Consider the following 15843-nt stretch of genomic DNA (forward strand, 5'->3'; position numbering starts at 1 on the left):
CAGAATCCCACGGCTACCTGTTACCCTGGACACTAAGCAGCCTCTCAGGTGTATCTGCGGGTGTGTTTGCAGGGTGTCCTGTGTTTAGGAGAGCAGGAACATGGTGTTACGCTCCAGGGGGACGAAAGGGGGGCACAGAGTCATCAAGCAGACCCCGTGCACCCTGAGACTGACTGACCTCTTCTCGTCAGCAGCCATCCATCATGATTCCCGCACTTGCTCAGAGACATCGGCTGTGCTGTGCTGGAGGAATCGGTTCCCAACGCGGGGCACAGCAGTGAGCATTTTAAGTAGTGTGCATTGACGGAACGAGCCTGCTCTGTCAAGCAGGAAGAGCCCCAAAGAATTTGGCACATGCAGTGATCACAGTAATTACTCTGAGCACCAAGCCAGGCGAGATACGCTTGCTAGAACTTTACAAGGACGTTTGATAAACTTCAGAAGCATAGATTATTTGTCCCATTGAAGATATAGATCGCACGTTCCACGAACACATGCTTAATTTCTCTGTCTTTTTTTTTTCTTTCTAGAAGGTATTGTCTATGACTTCTCTTTTACGGGAGACATTCGGTCTGGATTTGGTGGAAATTAATGTAATATTTTAAGATTCAGTTCAGAACATGTTTACTCTTCATGAGCTATTTGGAGCACTTCTCGCTGGTTAGACATTTGAAATTACGTTTAAGCTTCATTGAAAACTCATTGCTAGTTTCCTTTGAATGTCCCCTGGTTTTCCCTTTTATTGTAGTAACTGGCCTCGGAGAAGACCACCGGGGTTGGGGCTGGGAGGGGGACCAGAGAACTACAGTGTATGAGAAAAGGAGAGATGCTGACCTTGCCTTTGAAAGGATCACAGGGGCAGCTGCTTCAGAAAGACTGGGGTCAGGGGCAAGGGGACAAGTATGAAGAGAAGTCAGGGGGCTGTTTCAGTCATCTGGTGTCCAGTTGAGTGCGAGTGACGTGGACCAGGGTGCTGGGGGGGGGACAGGCAGTGACAACCGCTAGACTTCAGGTACATTTTGAAGGTTGGAGAAGCAGGATTTGCTGAGCGGGAGCTCTTTTGCAAGGTAGGGAGCGAACCTGATGGTCTCAGAGTTGATTTCTTCTTCAAACGGAGCAACAGGTAGAATGGAAGAAGGATTTGCCTAGAAGGGGCAGCGGTTGGGGGGAGCGGAGGGTGAGAAGCGATAGTTCAGGTTTATACACATGAAATGAGAAGTGTCTGCCAGGCATCTCGGGGGAGGGAGGCGAGCGGCTGTTAAGGACACGTGTGTGAGGCTTGGGGGAGAGACGGGAGTTACAAGTACGCACCTGAGAGGCAGCACGGGGAGAGTAGATGGTATTTCAGCCCCACCAGTGGGGGGCGCACATGCGGAGAAGTAACTGCAGCCCCTTGGTTTTAGAATTATTTTATATCCCCTCACCAAGACCCACCTTTTTCCTTTTAAATGTCCGCAAATTAATCTGTCGTCTAGATGCGCAGTAGTGTAAGAGTGAGACTACCTTGTCTGACGCTTTGAGAGCCAATGTCGCTGTGAGCGACGGTGATAAATTTTCCCAAAAGTGCCTGCGTCGCTCCCAGCGACTCTTTTTTCGAGGGCTAGAAATGTAAATAACAACGGAATAATCTGCATTTTATGTTTTGTTCTCTTTTTTTATACCTCAGGTTATATATTGATATAATTTTTTCTCATGTTGATCCAAATTTTGAATTACGCCTGGCACTCAAAGGGTTAAAACAAGAAATGAACCGAACAACTCCTCCCTTTTTCGACGCAGTAACAGTTAAAAGTAATGTTTGCGTCAGCATAAAATACAAATTGGACATGTAAATTAAATTAAATTTAACAGATCTTTTAAAAACTGATTATTGGGATCATGGGCAGTAGAGGGGATCCCAGAGTAAAAATTGTGGTTAGCTGGGAAAAATAAGTGATGAAGGAGGTTGCATAAGGATTTAATTCCCTTATCTCACCGGGTAAATTATCAATGATTAAGGAAATGAACAACAACAAAAGTATGGGACAGCCAAAGGGACAGCCTAGGACGCAGGCATGAAAATGACAGGGGGACTGAGGGGGACTTCGGAACACTAAGATATGTTCAGAATATATTAAATGAAACAAAGAAGACAGCGTACAGTGTAAACACTACCGTGCAGTTTGTGTTACATACATGTTGTGTACGCACATCTTAAAAAAAAGACTGGACGGAAATATATTAACAAGCTAAAAGTTATTGTTGCTTCTTTGTTTTTTCTAGACGTTGGATATAGGGCTTATTTGAACTATACCTTATATATATTTTTCTGTATTTCCTGAACATAAAAATATGTCAATGCTCAGAAAGAAGGAATACAGTTTATTAGATGTCTTAAAAATGGGTAATAAATGTCACAAAAATGTGGGCCTCCTCCCACGCCCACCCTTTTAGGTGCCAGGCAAAATACTACTAGGTCCAAAGAGGGAGAAAATAAACTCCCCAGGGAAGGGGAGGTGCTTTGGTCCTAGGGGAGCCTGGAGTATCTAGGATTTCTTCTGTTTCTACAATCATTCCATGCTGAGAATAAGAATTTTATTCCTGCCTGCTCATTGAGTTCATTGCATACCACCTGGAACCAGGTGGTTTATTCAATACATTCTCTAAGTAGATTTATTGATTTGATTCGATGTGTGGATTATTTGTTGTTGTTGCCTGAAAACTTTTTAAAATATCTGTGCTCAAGCCGGAAGCACAGTCCAATATCAAATATTTAGGTTTGTTCAGAAGCTCTTGCTGAAGGCAGTATTTCAATTGATATAGGGCTCATTATAAATATCGCTGACATCTATGGGATCCCGCTATGAATCAAGTATGTTCTTGGAATTAGTTGCAAATTAGAAACTGTTTTCTCTTTTTTTTTTTCACTGACAAGATATTAAGGAGTAAAGGAGGTTAAATACCCTAGAGTCATACAGTTATTAGTGGCAGATTCCAGACTTCGATGCAATTCTTGTCCACGTTTGGGCTCTTCTTACCCCAGTGGGTAACTTTAGTCCCAGAACAACTGATCCGAAAGTGATAAGTCACATAGGACAGTGGTTCCAAAAGTGTGGTCCCTGGACCAGTAAGATTGGAATCTTCTGGAAACTTGGCAGAAATACACATTCCTGGCCCGCACCCCCAGAGCAGGGGCGGGGCCCAGGAATCTGCATTGTAACGAGCCCTCCAGGGGACCCCTGGGCCTGCTGAAGTTGGAGAACCACTGGCGCAGGGTGCAGAAAGCACAGGGAGAGTATATTTTCCAATATTATTTTCAGAGCAGAATCAGCAGGCAGACCATGCGGTTGTAGTCCAGGAAGCCGAACGGAGAATGGCAGTGAAATAGGAGGGTCCCGCGAGCAAGACAGCTGAGCGTTGGGTAGAATGAGCGAAGGAGACGTCGAGCTGCTGATTTCTTTGGAACCCAGTTTGACTTTTTGTCTCTCGGACCGACTTGTCCCTTCTGACTCACCTTGGCCCACATTTTGCGCTTAAAATACCCATGGAAAGGAAATTGGTTTGTGTGCGCTTTCTCAGAGGAGACGCCGGGCTTGGAGGAGCCCTGGAAGCCTCCCAGGTTGGGCAGATGCGCCCCGGCGTGGCTGCAGCTCTGACTCAGCTCAGCGCGACTGTCAGCCCCGGGCCCTTGCCCAGCAGGCTGCGTGAATGGAAAATGGCGGTAGGATCTGCATTGCAACGTTGCCACGGCAGGGACCCCCCTGGAGTCACTGCTAAGGAGCAGCCTGGGGGCAGTTTGAGTCCGATGAGGATGGAATCAGGGCTTGAGGTGTTACCCAGCCACCAGGACGACTTATGCTTATTTCTGAATGGACGCAGACCCGCGTCACAGACACGCCCCGTGGTGCTCTTGATGGACTGTGGCAGCCGAGGATTCCATCCTGTCCTGCTGTTCCGTTTCCAAAACCATTCTCTGCTGCAGAAACAGGTGGGTTCCGGAGAAGGACGGCGTGGCGTGTCTCTGTAGGCACTGACAGACTCACTGCGCCAGCCACACCCAGTGCAGGACACAGGAACGAAGTGTGCCTGGCCCGGGAGAGGACCCCCGGTTTCCCTGCCTCGCTTAGAAGCTGTGCTCCGAGCTCCTGAGAGCTTTTCTGTCCCAAGAGGGTGGCTGGATCCGATTGGCCCCTCCTTCTGCGGGGAGGGGCTTGGCCGTCAGCGCGCCCTTCACCTTGGGCGTTGAGAGGTTTGAAGAAGGATCTGTCTGCGTGGTTGATGGTGATGGCGGCAGGGACTCCTGCCTTGGTCCGTTGTCATTCCAGTTTAAATGGCACTTTCCCTGGGACTGGGAGCCACCCACTAACTCATTATGTCATGCTTTTAAGTAATAGTTTCCATAGCCCACGGCTGCTATCTGATTTTATATTTTTGATGACAGCTTTATTAAGATATAATTCACATACCATACAATGCGCCCTTTATTTAAACTGTACAATTCAGTGGATTTAATATGTTCACGGAGTTGGGAGAGCGGCACCACACTCGATTCCAGGAGAACCCCATTTCCTGTCACCATTCCCCCCAGCCTCAGGCAACCAACCACTGATCTAGCTTTTGCCCTTTCTGGACGTTTCACAGGAACGTTTCACAACATGCGGCCTTTGCGTCTGGCGTTCCAGTGTGAATCAGAGCCTCATTCCTTTTTATGGTAATCTGATTATGTTTATTTGTTTAGTTTCATTATCTGTCTCGTTAGAAGGGCAGTTCTTCGAGAAAGGAGACTTGGAGGCTCCGAGAAGGGGCGGGGTGTGTCCCACATCACGCAGCCCCCGGAGAGAATCCTACCCGGCACACGGGTCTCTGACCCTGAGCTCCCTTTCCCTCCCTGGCAGCGCAGTGACCCCCGTGCCTTCATAACCCAGTCCGTTAGATCCAGGGATTATTTAGGCCCCTGGGCAGTTTCCAAACTCACGTAGGCTGGGTTGGGGGGAGGCCAGCCCTTGTCGCTGCTGGTTAGGGGGACAGTTGGAGTATTGCAGTGGGGGAAGGCATTTGGCTTGCGCGAGGGCTTGTCTTTCCTCCCTGGTGGCATCTTGGGCTAACACCGCTAATTGAATGAATAAATGTCGCGCTGTGCTCCCCTGCTGTGGGAATGGTCTCCCCGACTGGTGCCTGTGCACAGAAGCAGATCCTACCTGAGGCTTCGATCCTGCTCATCACTTGAATGCAAAGTAGAATGAAGCAGAGTCTTATTACCACGTCTTGCATGGCCAGGGACGGACGCGTTCAGTTAACCTGGACCTAAAGCTTCAGCAGGAATTCAGCCTTGGGCTCCTGGATGTTCGAATTTGCTGGGTTGATTAGGATTTATTTCCGCAAAGTGTTCCCTGCTACCCCAGCAAAGGCTGGATTCGTTCATCATTCATCCATCCATCCTCTGTTAAGCCTCTGGAGGCCCTAGCTAGGTGCTGGGGATAAAGATTGACGATGCAATCCCCACTTTCCGAGACTTCATGTCTGTCCTGGAGGGCAGGCTGTATAGTGCTGTCCCCAAACAAGTCAGTGACCAGAGTTGGAGCAGGACTTTGTGTCTGGTAGCAGCATCTGGTATCATTAAGGGAGGAGAGATGCCAACAGAACACCCAAGGGAAGTGATTCCTGAGCTGACTCCTGAAGGGAAGGTCGGTCTTAACCAGGTGGCCAGTAGGGACAGCTCTCTGGCTTGGGGACTTGTGTTTTCAGTGGCACAGAGGTATGACAGTGGGCGCCACAGGTAGCTGGAAACCTGGACCAGGGGCATGTCTTCGGCCATGACACTGGAAGCCAGAATTTCCAACCAAATGTTTTTCTGCATTTTCTATAATCCACGCAAACTTCCAGCCTCCAAGCTACCTCCCAAAGTGACAATGACTCTGCTTATCAAGGGGCATAGATTTTGAGTGATCTTCCCATAACCCAATTTTTCCAACAGTTTGCAAAACGGGAGGTTTTCTGGGAATGTCTGTATCATGTTATAGCAGAAATACCTTTACTTATACATGTGATGGTTGGGCTAATTTTTATTTTTCCTTTTGCATGTGAAAATACTGTGTTTATTTCAAAGGACAAACAAAGTATGTATAGGCGTATCAGGTTTTTTAAAAAGGGAGGAGTGGGGGAGGAAAAATGCAATCCTCTCCAGATACCCCAGGTTACCCAAGTTTAACTCCTCCAAAAATATAGTGTTAATGTGCATGTCCCCCGGGGGGCATCTGTGAGCCCCATTCACACCCGCCTCACTTGCAACAATAAAGAAAAGTGAGAAGGGACACTGTCTTCTTCTGCTTTGCAGGGAATGACTTCCTATAAGTCTTTTCACCCTTTGAGACTTCAGACATTTTGGCATCATTTTCCTCCAAGGACAATTAGAATGCTCCTTCCGTAAAATAAGCTGTTCTGTCAAAGGGCTGACAAAGAAGTAGAGAGCCAGGCCTTGTCGTGGTCTCCGTGAACCATGACATTGCTGTCATCTCCTCCTCCTCTTTCCAAAATAAGCTTTCTAAAAATATAGACAAAGTGAGCTGCGCTGCAGAAATACATTCACAGTCACGTCCTGAACAATGCGAAGTGATGGCTCTTTCCCAAATGTTTTTCTTCTATTAAATTTCTTCTTATATTAAATATAATCTCTGGATAGAAGGGAAGTCAAATAATCATACCTTGACAATTCAGTTCTTCTGCTCTTTATTTTCCTGGGCCCATGCAAATGCGGTCCGATGGGACCAGACGTCGCTGGAGGTTTGGGTTTGTTGGCTTGGTGCTCCGAGATTTTGAGGCTGTCTGATATGTCTACAGACACAGAGAAAGAGCCACAGAACTCCTCTGCTAGCTTCGCTCTCCTCCTCATGCCCTTTTCAACTGAGAGGATATGTTTAAGAAAGTAAAATGTCCTCATGAAACCGAGTGCTGTGTAATTCTTCTCGGGGACACATTTTGGTAATTGTGCTATTATCGAGAAAGGGACCGAAAAATTCAATCATCGCACATAAATGCAACACATAAATTAAATTATCTTTGGAATAAATGGTTAGAACCCGTTTTTTTTTTCAAGTTCAGTCTCATCAACTACAATGATTTTGGTCTCCGGGGTGTGAAGTCTCATTATTGGGGCTTTATTGAGTGAAGGCACAGATATTATGCCTGAAACTACCACGCCGATGACTTGGGCAGAGTGGGGAGTTTTCTTAAAAAAAAAAAAGAAAAGAAGAAAACTTTAAATGGGTTTTGCAGTTAATAATTAATAATAATATCCTCCATTTTCCCCCTGTCAAGCCAGTCTGTGCTAGGCAAAGGCTAAGCAGGTGCCATCTCAGGGACCGCTCACAGGAGCAATGAAAATGGCATTTCCCCGGGTCGAGCGGCGGGTTCCTTTGCAGGTGGTTAAATCTGCCTTCCTCTGGTTTGCAGTAGCCAGGCATGCCGTGGCGTGTTTGTGCAGTTACGCCCGGAGCCGAGCGGTGGAGACGTAAGTCGCCTCCACGGGGCTAGACCGCGCGCCCCGAGTCCGGCAGGCAGGTCTCTTTCCGCCCCGGAGGCTGACACGCTGCTTTCTTGCCTTGACGCAGCTGCAGATGAAGATGGGCGAGCGGGCCGCCTCGCTGAGCACCATGGCGCCTCGCAGCGCCTACTGGCAGCACATCGCGCGGCAGCACAGCGCGGGCCAGCTCTACCGCCTGCCAGGTAAGTGCCGGCGCCCGGGCGGGCCACCCTGGGTGGGAGGGGAACCTTACGGGGGCCCTACGAACGAGGGGGTCTCCGCTCAGCCCGCCGCCGCCGGGCTCCCCGGCCAGGGCCGCAGCAGGGGCGCACTGCCCCGGCCCCCCCAATCTGTCCCGACGTCCTAGGAGAAATAGTTTGCAATGTAGATTCTCGGGCCCTCCACCCCAGAGATGATTAAGAGGTGGAGGATGGGGCTGAGCAATCAGCAGTTTCAACATAAAGTGCGTGGCCCGGGCAAGAGGTCTGGGGCGCATTGCGAGACACGGTCTGGTGGGCGGGCCCCGAGCAGCGTCCGCGTTGCGGAAGGCAAAGATGTTGGGGCCCCTCCCCACGTATCGTTTGTAAATGAAGAGGCCCGTGGGGGGAGCTGTGCTGAAGGACTCTCCACTGATGGGGTGCTAGACGCACGCCCCTTTCCCCCCAAAGAGCACGCTCTAGACGGCAGCTCGTTCCCACGCAGGAGTGTGCGGAGCGCTCGTGCGTTTTGTTCTCCCAGTTCCGTGCACGGTGTAGCCATGACATATAACCGAGGGTTTTCCCATTGCAGCCTTCACGACTTCAGTCTCTTCGGTAGCGGAGAACACTGTGCGTGGTAGAGCTCAGGACATCCCCGCGCATCCTGATGCGGGTGTGCATGCGTGCGTGTGTGGGCACATGACTAAGCAATCGACAGACAAGCCTGCCTCCTAAGACATACCCACACACAGAGCGTTGGGTGAGAGCCGGTTGTCACAAATGCCATTTGTTCTGTGTCATCTTCAGAAACTTGTGATATTTGAATCGCACCGTCACAGCTTTTATCATACATACCCCTTGCACTATTTATTCAATTTGGTTCAGTCTCATCTATTGAAGCGCATTATTTTTTTTTAAAAAGTGTGTTTCACTACTGCTAGGCTGTTGTAACAGCTGTATTTTTTCTGATATACAATAAGATAAAGCACATGAAGGTGTATGTGAGTATAACCTCTCTACCCATACCAAGCTAATCTTCACAGAAAAGGGGTGTCTTTTTAGATTCCCCATGTCCAGAAGGCTCAAGAAAGTTGAGAACCAATGGGATGTAGGGCTCACAGAGAGGAAATTGATGAACTGCCTGAATTCCTGAGATGCAGCGGTGGCAATTTGAGAATCGTCAACATCCCTAGAATAAATACCATGTTTGCAAAGATGCACCGAGGGCGAGGAATTCCCGAGCACTTACAATAAGTGATGATTTCTGAACTTATTAGTGAATATCCCAGAGCTTCAGAATCCTCGGGACAATTGGGACAGAAAATGTCATATGAAGAACAACACGCATTTTACAATTCCTAACTAATCGAACCATCCTTAACCAAAATAATGCACATTCTTGAGAAATGATCTAAGGCCAAGTAAGGGTCTTATCAGGGCCATGGTTGTGAAATAATATTTAAAAAATCCTTTTTAAATCAAAAGAGGGTGTTTTAGCTACTGTTAGCATATGGCTTGTGTGCTCCCAGGGTACATATGACCACCCCAACCGTGTTTACATCAGGGCACACCTGTCTCTCAGCGTACAGGCAAGTGTTTTACCAACGACAACAGAATTTGCAAACGCACACAAAGCCCCTGTTGCAGCGGGAAGGCCCATACGAAGCGGGCAGGTCTGGGATGACCCCCGGAGACCCGTAACCCACACATTCCAAAGTTAAAACAGTGACCGTGTCACCTGTGGAAGTGGAGGGGCGGGATCCAGACCATCAGAGCAAAGACAGAAATCCACATTCTTCAGGACAGTCCTACTCTTGTTTCTATCAAAACGATCTGGCCACCAACCAGACCACTGCTCACCATTAAATCCGGTTCAATCCCTTCATAGTTAGGTTTATTGTTTATCACGGTCTTACCCATCGCTCAGAAGTGATGAGGTATTTCTGTAAAATCAGGTGCAAGGTTGTGGGTCCAGATTTTTCAAATGGACACAGTGGTAATACTTACAAAACGGTCATGGGAAGAGTGATGGTTCAGGTTCTGATGACATCAGGGGCAGTGAGGATGAGAGTAAATGTCACTGGATTCCTGCAGAGATGATGGCTCATCAAGCTTTGTGACGGATCGTTACAGGCCTTTGGAGCTAGGCTTGTCCTCAGTTTTGAAGAAGATAATTAAAGCCTTTCTTGTTGGCTTTTTGCTGCATACTATGATCTTCATCGAAAGTATCCATTTTTATTAGAATTCTTACATTTTTTCCTGTTTTGGCTACCTAGTTGTTCTCCATGAAATACCCTGTGACCTTGGAATATTTCTGTGCGTGGGAAGGACGCTGTGGCTGCCTCAAAATTCTTTTTTTGCTTTGTGTTTGGTACTAGGTATTCCATCCAATGATTTATCTTCACATACGTTTGTTCCTTGTATTGGAATTGGTGGAAATGTATTTTATTTTGTTATTTCTTTTGGACCGGCGTTGACTGAGATAATTCTTCACCTGCGTGTTCTGTGTAGATTTGACCACATTCATTTGACCTTGGGGGTTGTTCCATAGTCACCTGTGCCAATATGTGGTCTGTGTTGTATGGGACACAATTTTTCCCCTTTTGTTCTCTTAGAAAAATACAGCTCACAGACTTCCTAAAATGATCTTGCTTATTGGGGGTGGTCGGTTACACAGCAAATACATGGAATAAGTTTATGTTTCGTTCCACCTGTACTACCTGCCTGGGGTGGTCACAGGAGGCCTGGTGGCGGCGGGGGGAGGGGCTGAAATTAAGACAAATTAGTGACATCATGGCCCTGTGTGTGCCACATGGTGAAATTGCATGGCACAGAGCTTCTTCTGGTTTTGCTGGTAGTTACGACTTGTAATTTCTCCGGCTGACTCACCTACCTTGATGGAATCTTGGACATTAAAATTATGGGAGAATTTATCTGATTTGAGAAATGGCTCATTTCCTCCCTAAATCTAGTCCTATGGTGTCACCTGCTGGCTGAGTGTGGAACTGTCATTTATTATTAGTTTTTGGTGCCCGGAGGAAGGGGCTCGGTCTGCGGCGTTCACCCGTCTTGTCCCATTTTCCCGATTTCACATAGAAACCCTCTTCTGCAGGTGGGCAGATACAGAACCAGCATGTTGAGGAGGTTCAGGAAAGCTGGAAGACACTTATGAAAGAGAAACACTCAACACGTATACGTTGACACTACTCACAAGATTTCTTTAGGAATGCATTGAATAAAGTCACCTCAGACTCACCTTTTCCCACTTGTGTTCTGCGTCGGCTTAACCCCGGTAGACGTCACCCGACCCCCTAAAAGCACTGATGTATGACGGGTTTGGAGGAAATGCTATGTGTGAATTCTCCTTTTTGAGACCCAGCATGCAAACCAACATTTCCAAGGTTCTCAGATGTCTTGAGGGAAAGCATCTGTTTCACCTTGTTTAAGCCAGAGATTTGCAAATTCATCCAATAGGAAACCTCTTCTTTCCTTTTTTTATATAAACAAACATGCCCCTAGTGAAGGGCCATGTTTGTTCCTTATAAGGGGGACAAGACATACTTGATGAGTATCTTTATGAAAGCTACCTTTTCTTGAAGACCTACTGTGCTGCAGGCTTTGTGTGAGGCCCCAAGGCACATGATCTCATTTCATCCTTGAAACAGCCACCTGAGAGTATGTTATATCCCTTTGCAGTGAAGAACCTGAAAACTGGAAGGGTTAGTAATGCGTCTGAGATCACCTATGTTAATAGTAAGTAGTTGGAGTTCCACCTCTCCATCATTCACCCCCTCACTCATTCATTTAGTCAGTAAAAGTTTATTGAGCATCTACTTTGTGCCAAGCATGTTTCTAGATGATGGAGAGAGACTGGGGATACCAGATACAGGTTTCTGCCCTCCTAGAGCTTATTGTCTAAACAAGGATCATAGTCAATGATTAAATTCAAATTTGACACATGCCACCTTGAAAAGAAAGTGTTATAGAGAATAGGGAAGTGGAGCTATGGTTTGTGGGAGAATGATGATAAAGGGACTTCTTTAAATGGGGTGGTCACAGGAGGCTGTTGGCATGTATCCCAAGGGCTGAAGTTGGAGAAGAGGCAGCCACACTGAGAGTGAGGGGAAATCCGTCTCTCTGGGGACACCAGCAAGTGCAAAGGCCCGGAGGCCAAAATGACCTGGGAGGTTCAAAGAGCAGAAAGCAGGCAGTTTGGCAGGTGCATAAGGGGGATTAGGAGACAGCCGGGTGCCAACTGGTTCCCCTGGCAACAGATCGAGTTGGCAAGAGCAGGACTGTCTTCTCCATTCCAATGAAGGCAGAAACCGAGATGCTTGGAGGTTGGGGAGTTGCTCCCCATCACGTGACTCGTGAGCGGCTGAGGTGGCATCAGAAGTCCAGGGCTCTGACGCCTCATCCAGGGCTGCTCCTTGTCTCAGGTGGTCTTGTCTGTGGGTGTCCCACAGCATGCACCCTGATGTGGAAATAGCTCCGCCCCAGAGCGTGTCCAGCCCATGCAACTTACATATGTGTTTTAGGGATGATAGTTTCTTGGAGCACGTGACCACTGGAAGACATTAACAATTGGGTTTTCAATATCCATTTCTAACACCGTCACCGACATCACGTCTGCAGCAGTCAAGACCGAAGTCATAGATTAAGACTGAGCAAGTGTGAACACATGATAAATCAGGCTCTCAAACTGGCATGTGTGTAGGGGCCAGGGGCCATGCCAAGGGTGTGGGCGTGGTGGGCCCCTGGGGGGCCACAGGCCTCATTTGCAAAGGGCACTTTGCAGGCACCTGCTGTCCACCCTGCTGTGGCAGGACTCAGGCCGGGGGTACCTCCCAGTGTTACAAGAGCACAGGTCAAGGACCACCTTTGTGGGCAAGTCCACAGTTGTTTAAATAGTGACAGACAAGTTCCAAAAGCCTGATGACCTGTGCAGGCCCGAGAACAGGCCTGGGCCCGGATGGGGCTGCGGGTCAGTGCCAGCCGGTACCCTCTCTGTGGCCGACAAAAACGTGAGGGAATCTTTCGATCCGTTTCCTGACTTTAAGCTAAAAACTGCCCAGCCTTCCAACCAAGCTGGAGGGATTCAGTGAGCCAGCACATAGAAGCTGCAGGAGTTTTTGTTTCGGCCTGACCCCAAGTGCATGCTGTCAGTCACTTCCCTGGCCAACTCAGGGGCCGCCCTTGACAGCACAGAGAAGGGCTTTGCACTTGACCGAGGATTTGGATTTTGCATTAATACTGGTTGCTTGCTGTCTGCTTCCTGCAGGAAGTTTTTATCAAGCTATAATGAATCTGTACCTGGATTTTTACTTGTAGTAAAGCTCGTTATTGCTTGTGTGTGTGTGTGGGGGGGGCGGGGGGAAGAGAATAGCATTCCTGTTCATCATGGCTGGGAGGCTGGAAAAAGTGATTTCTAGCAATGGAGGGTATTTTAATATTCGAGATTTCTCTGACAACCGCTGCTGCTCCGTGCCAGTAACTGTATGACTAGATATATAAATTTTCTTATGGTTCATATTGGAGGCGTGCGAATACCTGAATCTGTGGTTTTTGTTTTCCCTGTGTTTTGATGTTGTGCCCTCAGTAACTTACATAGGACTTTATTTTTTAAAAGATTTTCTTTATTGTTAGGGAGAGGGGAAGGGAGGGAGGAACAGAGGAAAAGAAACATCGATAGGTCGCCTCTTGTACGTGCCCTGACTGGGAACCACATCCGTAACCCTGGCATATGCGCTGACTGGGAATCGAACCGGTGACCTTTCTGTTTGCGGGACGATGCTCCAACCAACTGAGCCACACCGGTCAGGGCTACGTAGGACTTTAAAGAGGCGTGGACTGAGGCCTGTCAGAGGTCAGAGAATAAACCTAAGGGCCCCAGGCCCCCATCCCCTTTTTTGCTTGGGTCAGAGTTGGAATACAGCGGGGTTCTGAGTGACGTGGGTGGGCAGGCACGCCCTCCTCTCCGTGGGCGAGTGTCTCTGTGGCTCTGGCGGCGCGACCCGCGCGTCTGGTTCCCCGCAGTCCTGCGCTCGGGGACGCTGGTGGCTCTGCTCAGGTGTGCGTCTTACAGGCCCCGTAAATTTCTCGGCTCCTCCTCACCTGAGCCAGCAGATGGCAGTAAAACCTCTCGTTTCTGTAACATCAAGGGCTCCGTGCAGGTCGGCAAACCGAGGCCGCTGCGGGCTGCCAGCCCCTGCCTGCCGGTGCGAACAGAGGTGCGTTGGACCATCCACGCCCGTTCGCGGGAGCCGTGTTCCCCGCGGCTGTCTTTGCGCTCCCGGCAGCGAGCTGCATGAGACCACGTGGTCTGCAAAGCTTACATTTAGCATCTGGATCTTCGTCTTCATCACAGAAGTTTGCCATCTGCCTGTCTGTCACGGGGCAGCGGCGGGGGGTGGGGTGGCTGACAGTGGCCTTGTGTGTCACCTTCTTGAGTTCTTCACTTTCTTGGCTGGAACCTAAATTTGCAATAATAAAGGCCAAATGGATTTTAAGACGTCCTCCTTTATAGCAAGAGTTCCTAGGTATAACGAGCATAATAAATCATCTTATTTCTGGTCAGTTTCACAGAGAATGTCCTCGCCCTAAGTTTCCAGAGTCCTATGATTTTGTGTCACTTTTCCCAAATGCCCTGGGAGTTAATGAAAACAAAAAAATCTAGGAAAATAATCAGCGGTCTGATTATAGCGCCATGGAAAAACCACATGCAAACGATATGTTAATGACACAAGTTCATGAGTCTCATTTGCATATCACTGCAAGTGGCCTCTGGGGGCAGTCTGGGTCATAGGTTACTTATTTCTGTCCCGTAGACACTGTCACTAGCTAATGTGATTGTGGGCTTTCTTGACCTGTAACCACTGTTTGTTTTCACATTCTTTTTGGAAAAGATGTTGGCAGTCCTCTGAAGCTCCATCGGACAGAGACTTTTCCTGCCTACCGGTCAGAGCACTGACAGTGACTGCCCAGCGCGGCCGTGTGACATGCGTGGGATACGCCAGCCACCGATCCCCCAGGACGTCACAGGACAGCGGGGAGAGAGGGGTGAAGGAAAGAAGCTTCCAGTCCTGGCTCATCCTGTGCTCGCCAAGAAATTGCAATACAATGTTTGTCTTTCTGTTTTTCCTTCTTTTCTTTCTGTTCTTTCTTTTTGTTAAAAGAACAACAACACAAAACCTTAGCGTAATTGAAACATGCTCTATAGATAGCGACGTTTTGTTCCCCATTCACAGCTGGGCAGAAAGGAGTCACTGTCATGCAACGATTTTCTATTGTAGGTACCATGTCCCTTGCACTTCTCGGAATCTGTCCTTTTGTGGGTTCTTGTGATTTTTTCCTTCTGTGTTTCACTTGTATGACAGTTGGTACTGACAATAAAATGCCTCTTAATTATTTGTTATTTGTGTATACTGTGTTCCTCCGTTACTATAGAACATCCTGGTTCTGGTTAACTACCTGCAATCGCATTTCATTATATTACCAGTTAGTTAAACCAGTGCTTTGACTTGCTCTTACCGATTATGTTAAGGAATTACTTTTCAAAGGACCCTTTAGGATTCTCTGCAAGGTGACGGTTTTTCACACAGTTTCCCTCCTTTCCTTTTTTGAAAGCCTGTATATTGTTTGAAGTACCTCCATCAAATGTTTTAAAATAAAAAACCGTTCTTCCTCCAGGTGCTGTCTGGCTGGATTCTGGCAAAATATGGTTTCCTCTCTCTCTTCAGTATTTCTGAAGGTCTGTGAGTCTTTTCCTCAGGAGCCCTGGGCATGGCTTGGCATTGCATTTGGTCCGAGGCCGGCCATTCACAGAGTGGCACTCCTCCCTTGAAGGGGTCTGTGCTGACCACCTGCTAGTTCAAGGCTGTGTGCTAGATAGAGCCCAGGGACCTGGAGATAGAGACACAGGCCCTGTCTCCAAGGACCCTAGCTGCAGAGGAGTTCAGCAGGAAATGAGGCTGCCATTTCCATGCAGAGGGATGTCTGCTAAAGGGCCCCCAGGGGCAGTGACAGGGCCACATGGTCTGCCCCACCGGGGAACTGACTCTGGTGGGCTCCTCAGGCCGGAGTTGATACAAAGCTTCACGAGCGAACAGGGATGAAGTCTGTCAAGGTCACGACCCTGTTGCCAGGAAA

The 15843-nt window shown here is 48.3% G+C and overlaps 1 protein-coding gene across 2 annotated transcripts in view; it reads left to right on the forward strand.

Annotated features, from left to right (window-relative positions):
* DOK5 (docking protein 5) overlaps positions 1-15104 on the forward strand; it is a 121180-nt gene extending 106076 nt beyond the window's left edge. For both annotated transcript variants that reach the window (XM_090285327.1, XM_090285328.1), the window contains 2 exons: positions 7587-7701; positions 14601-15104. In XM_090285327.1, coding sequence (XP_090141453.1) covers positions 7587-7701; positions 14601-14665 — 180 coding nt within the window. In that variant the 3' untranslated portion in view covers positions 14666-15104. The remainder of the gene's footprint in view (positions 1-7586; positions 7702-14600) is intronic.
* The last annotated feature ends 739 nt before the right edge of the window (positions 15105-15843 follow it).

This window comes from Furipterus horrens, unplaced genomic scaffold (genome assembly GCF_987537825.1).
Source record: "Furipterus horrens unplaced genomic scaffold, mFurHor1.1.pri manual_scaffold_8, whole genome shotgun sequence".
NCBI lineage: Eukaryota > Metazoa > Chordata > Mammalia > Chiroptera > Furipteridae > Furipterus > Furipterus horrens.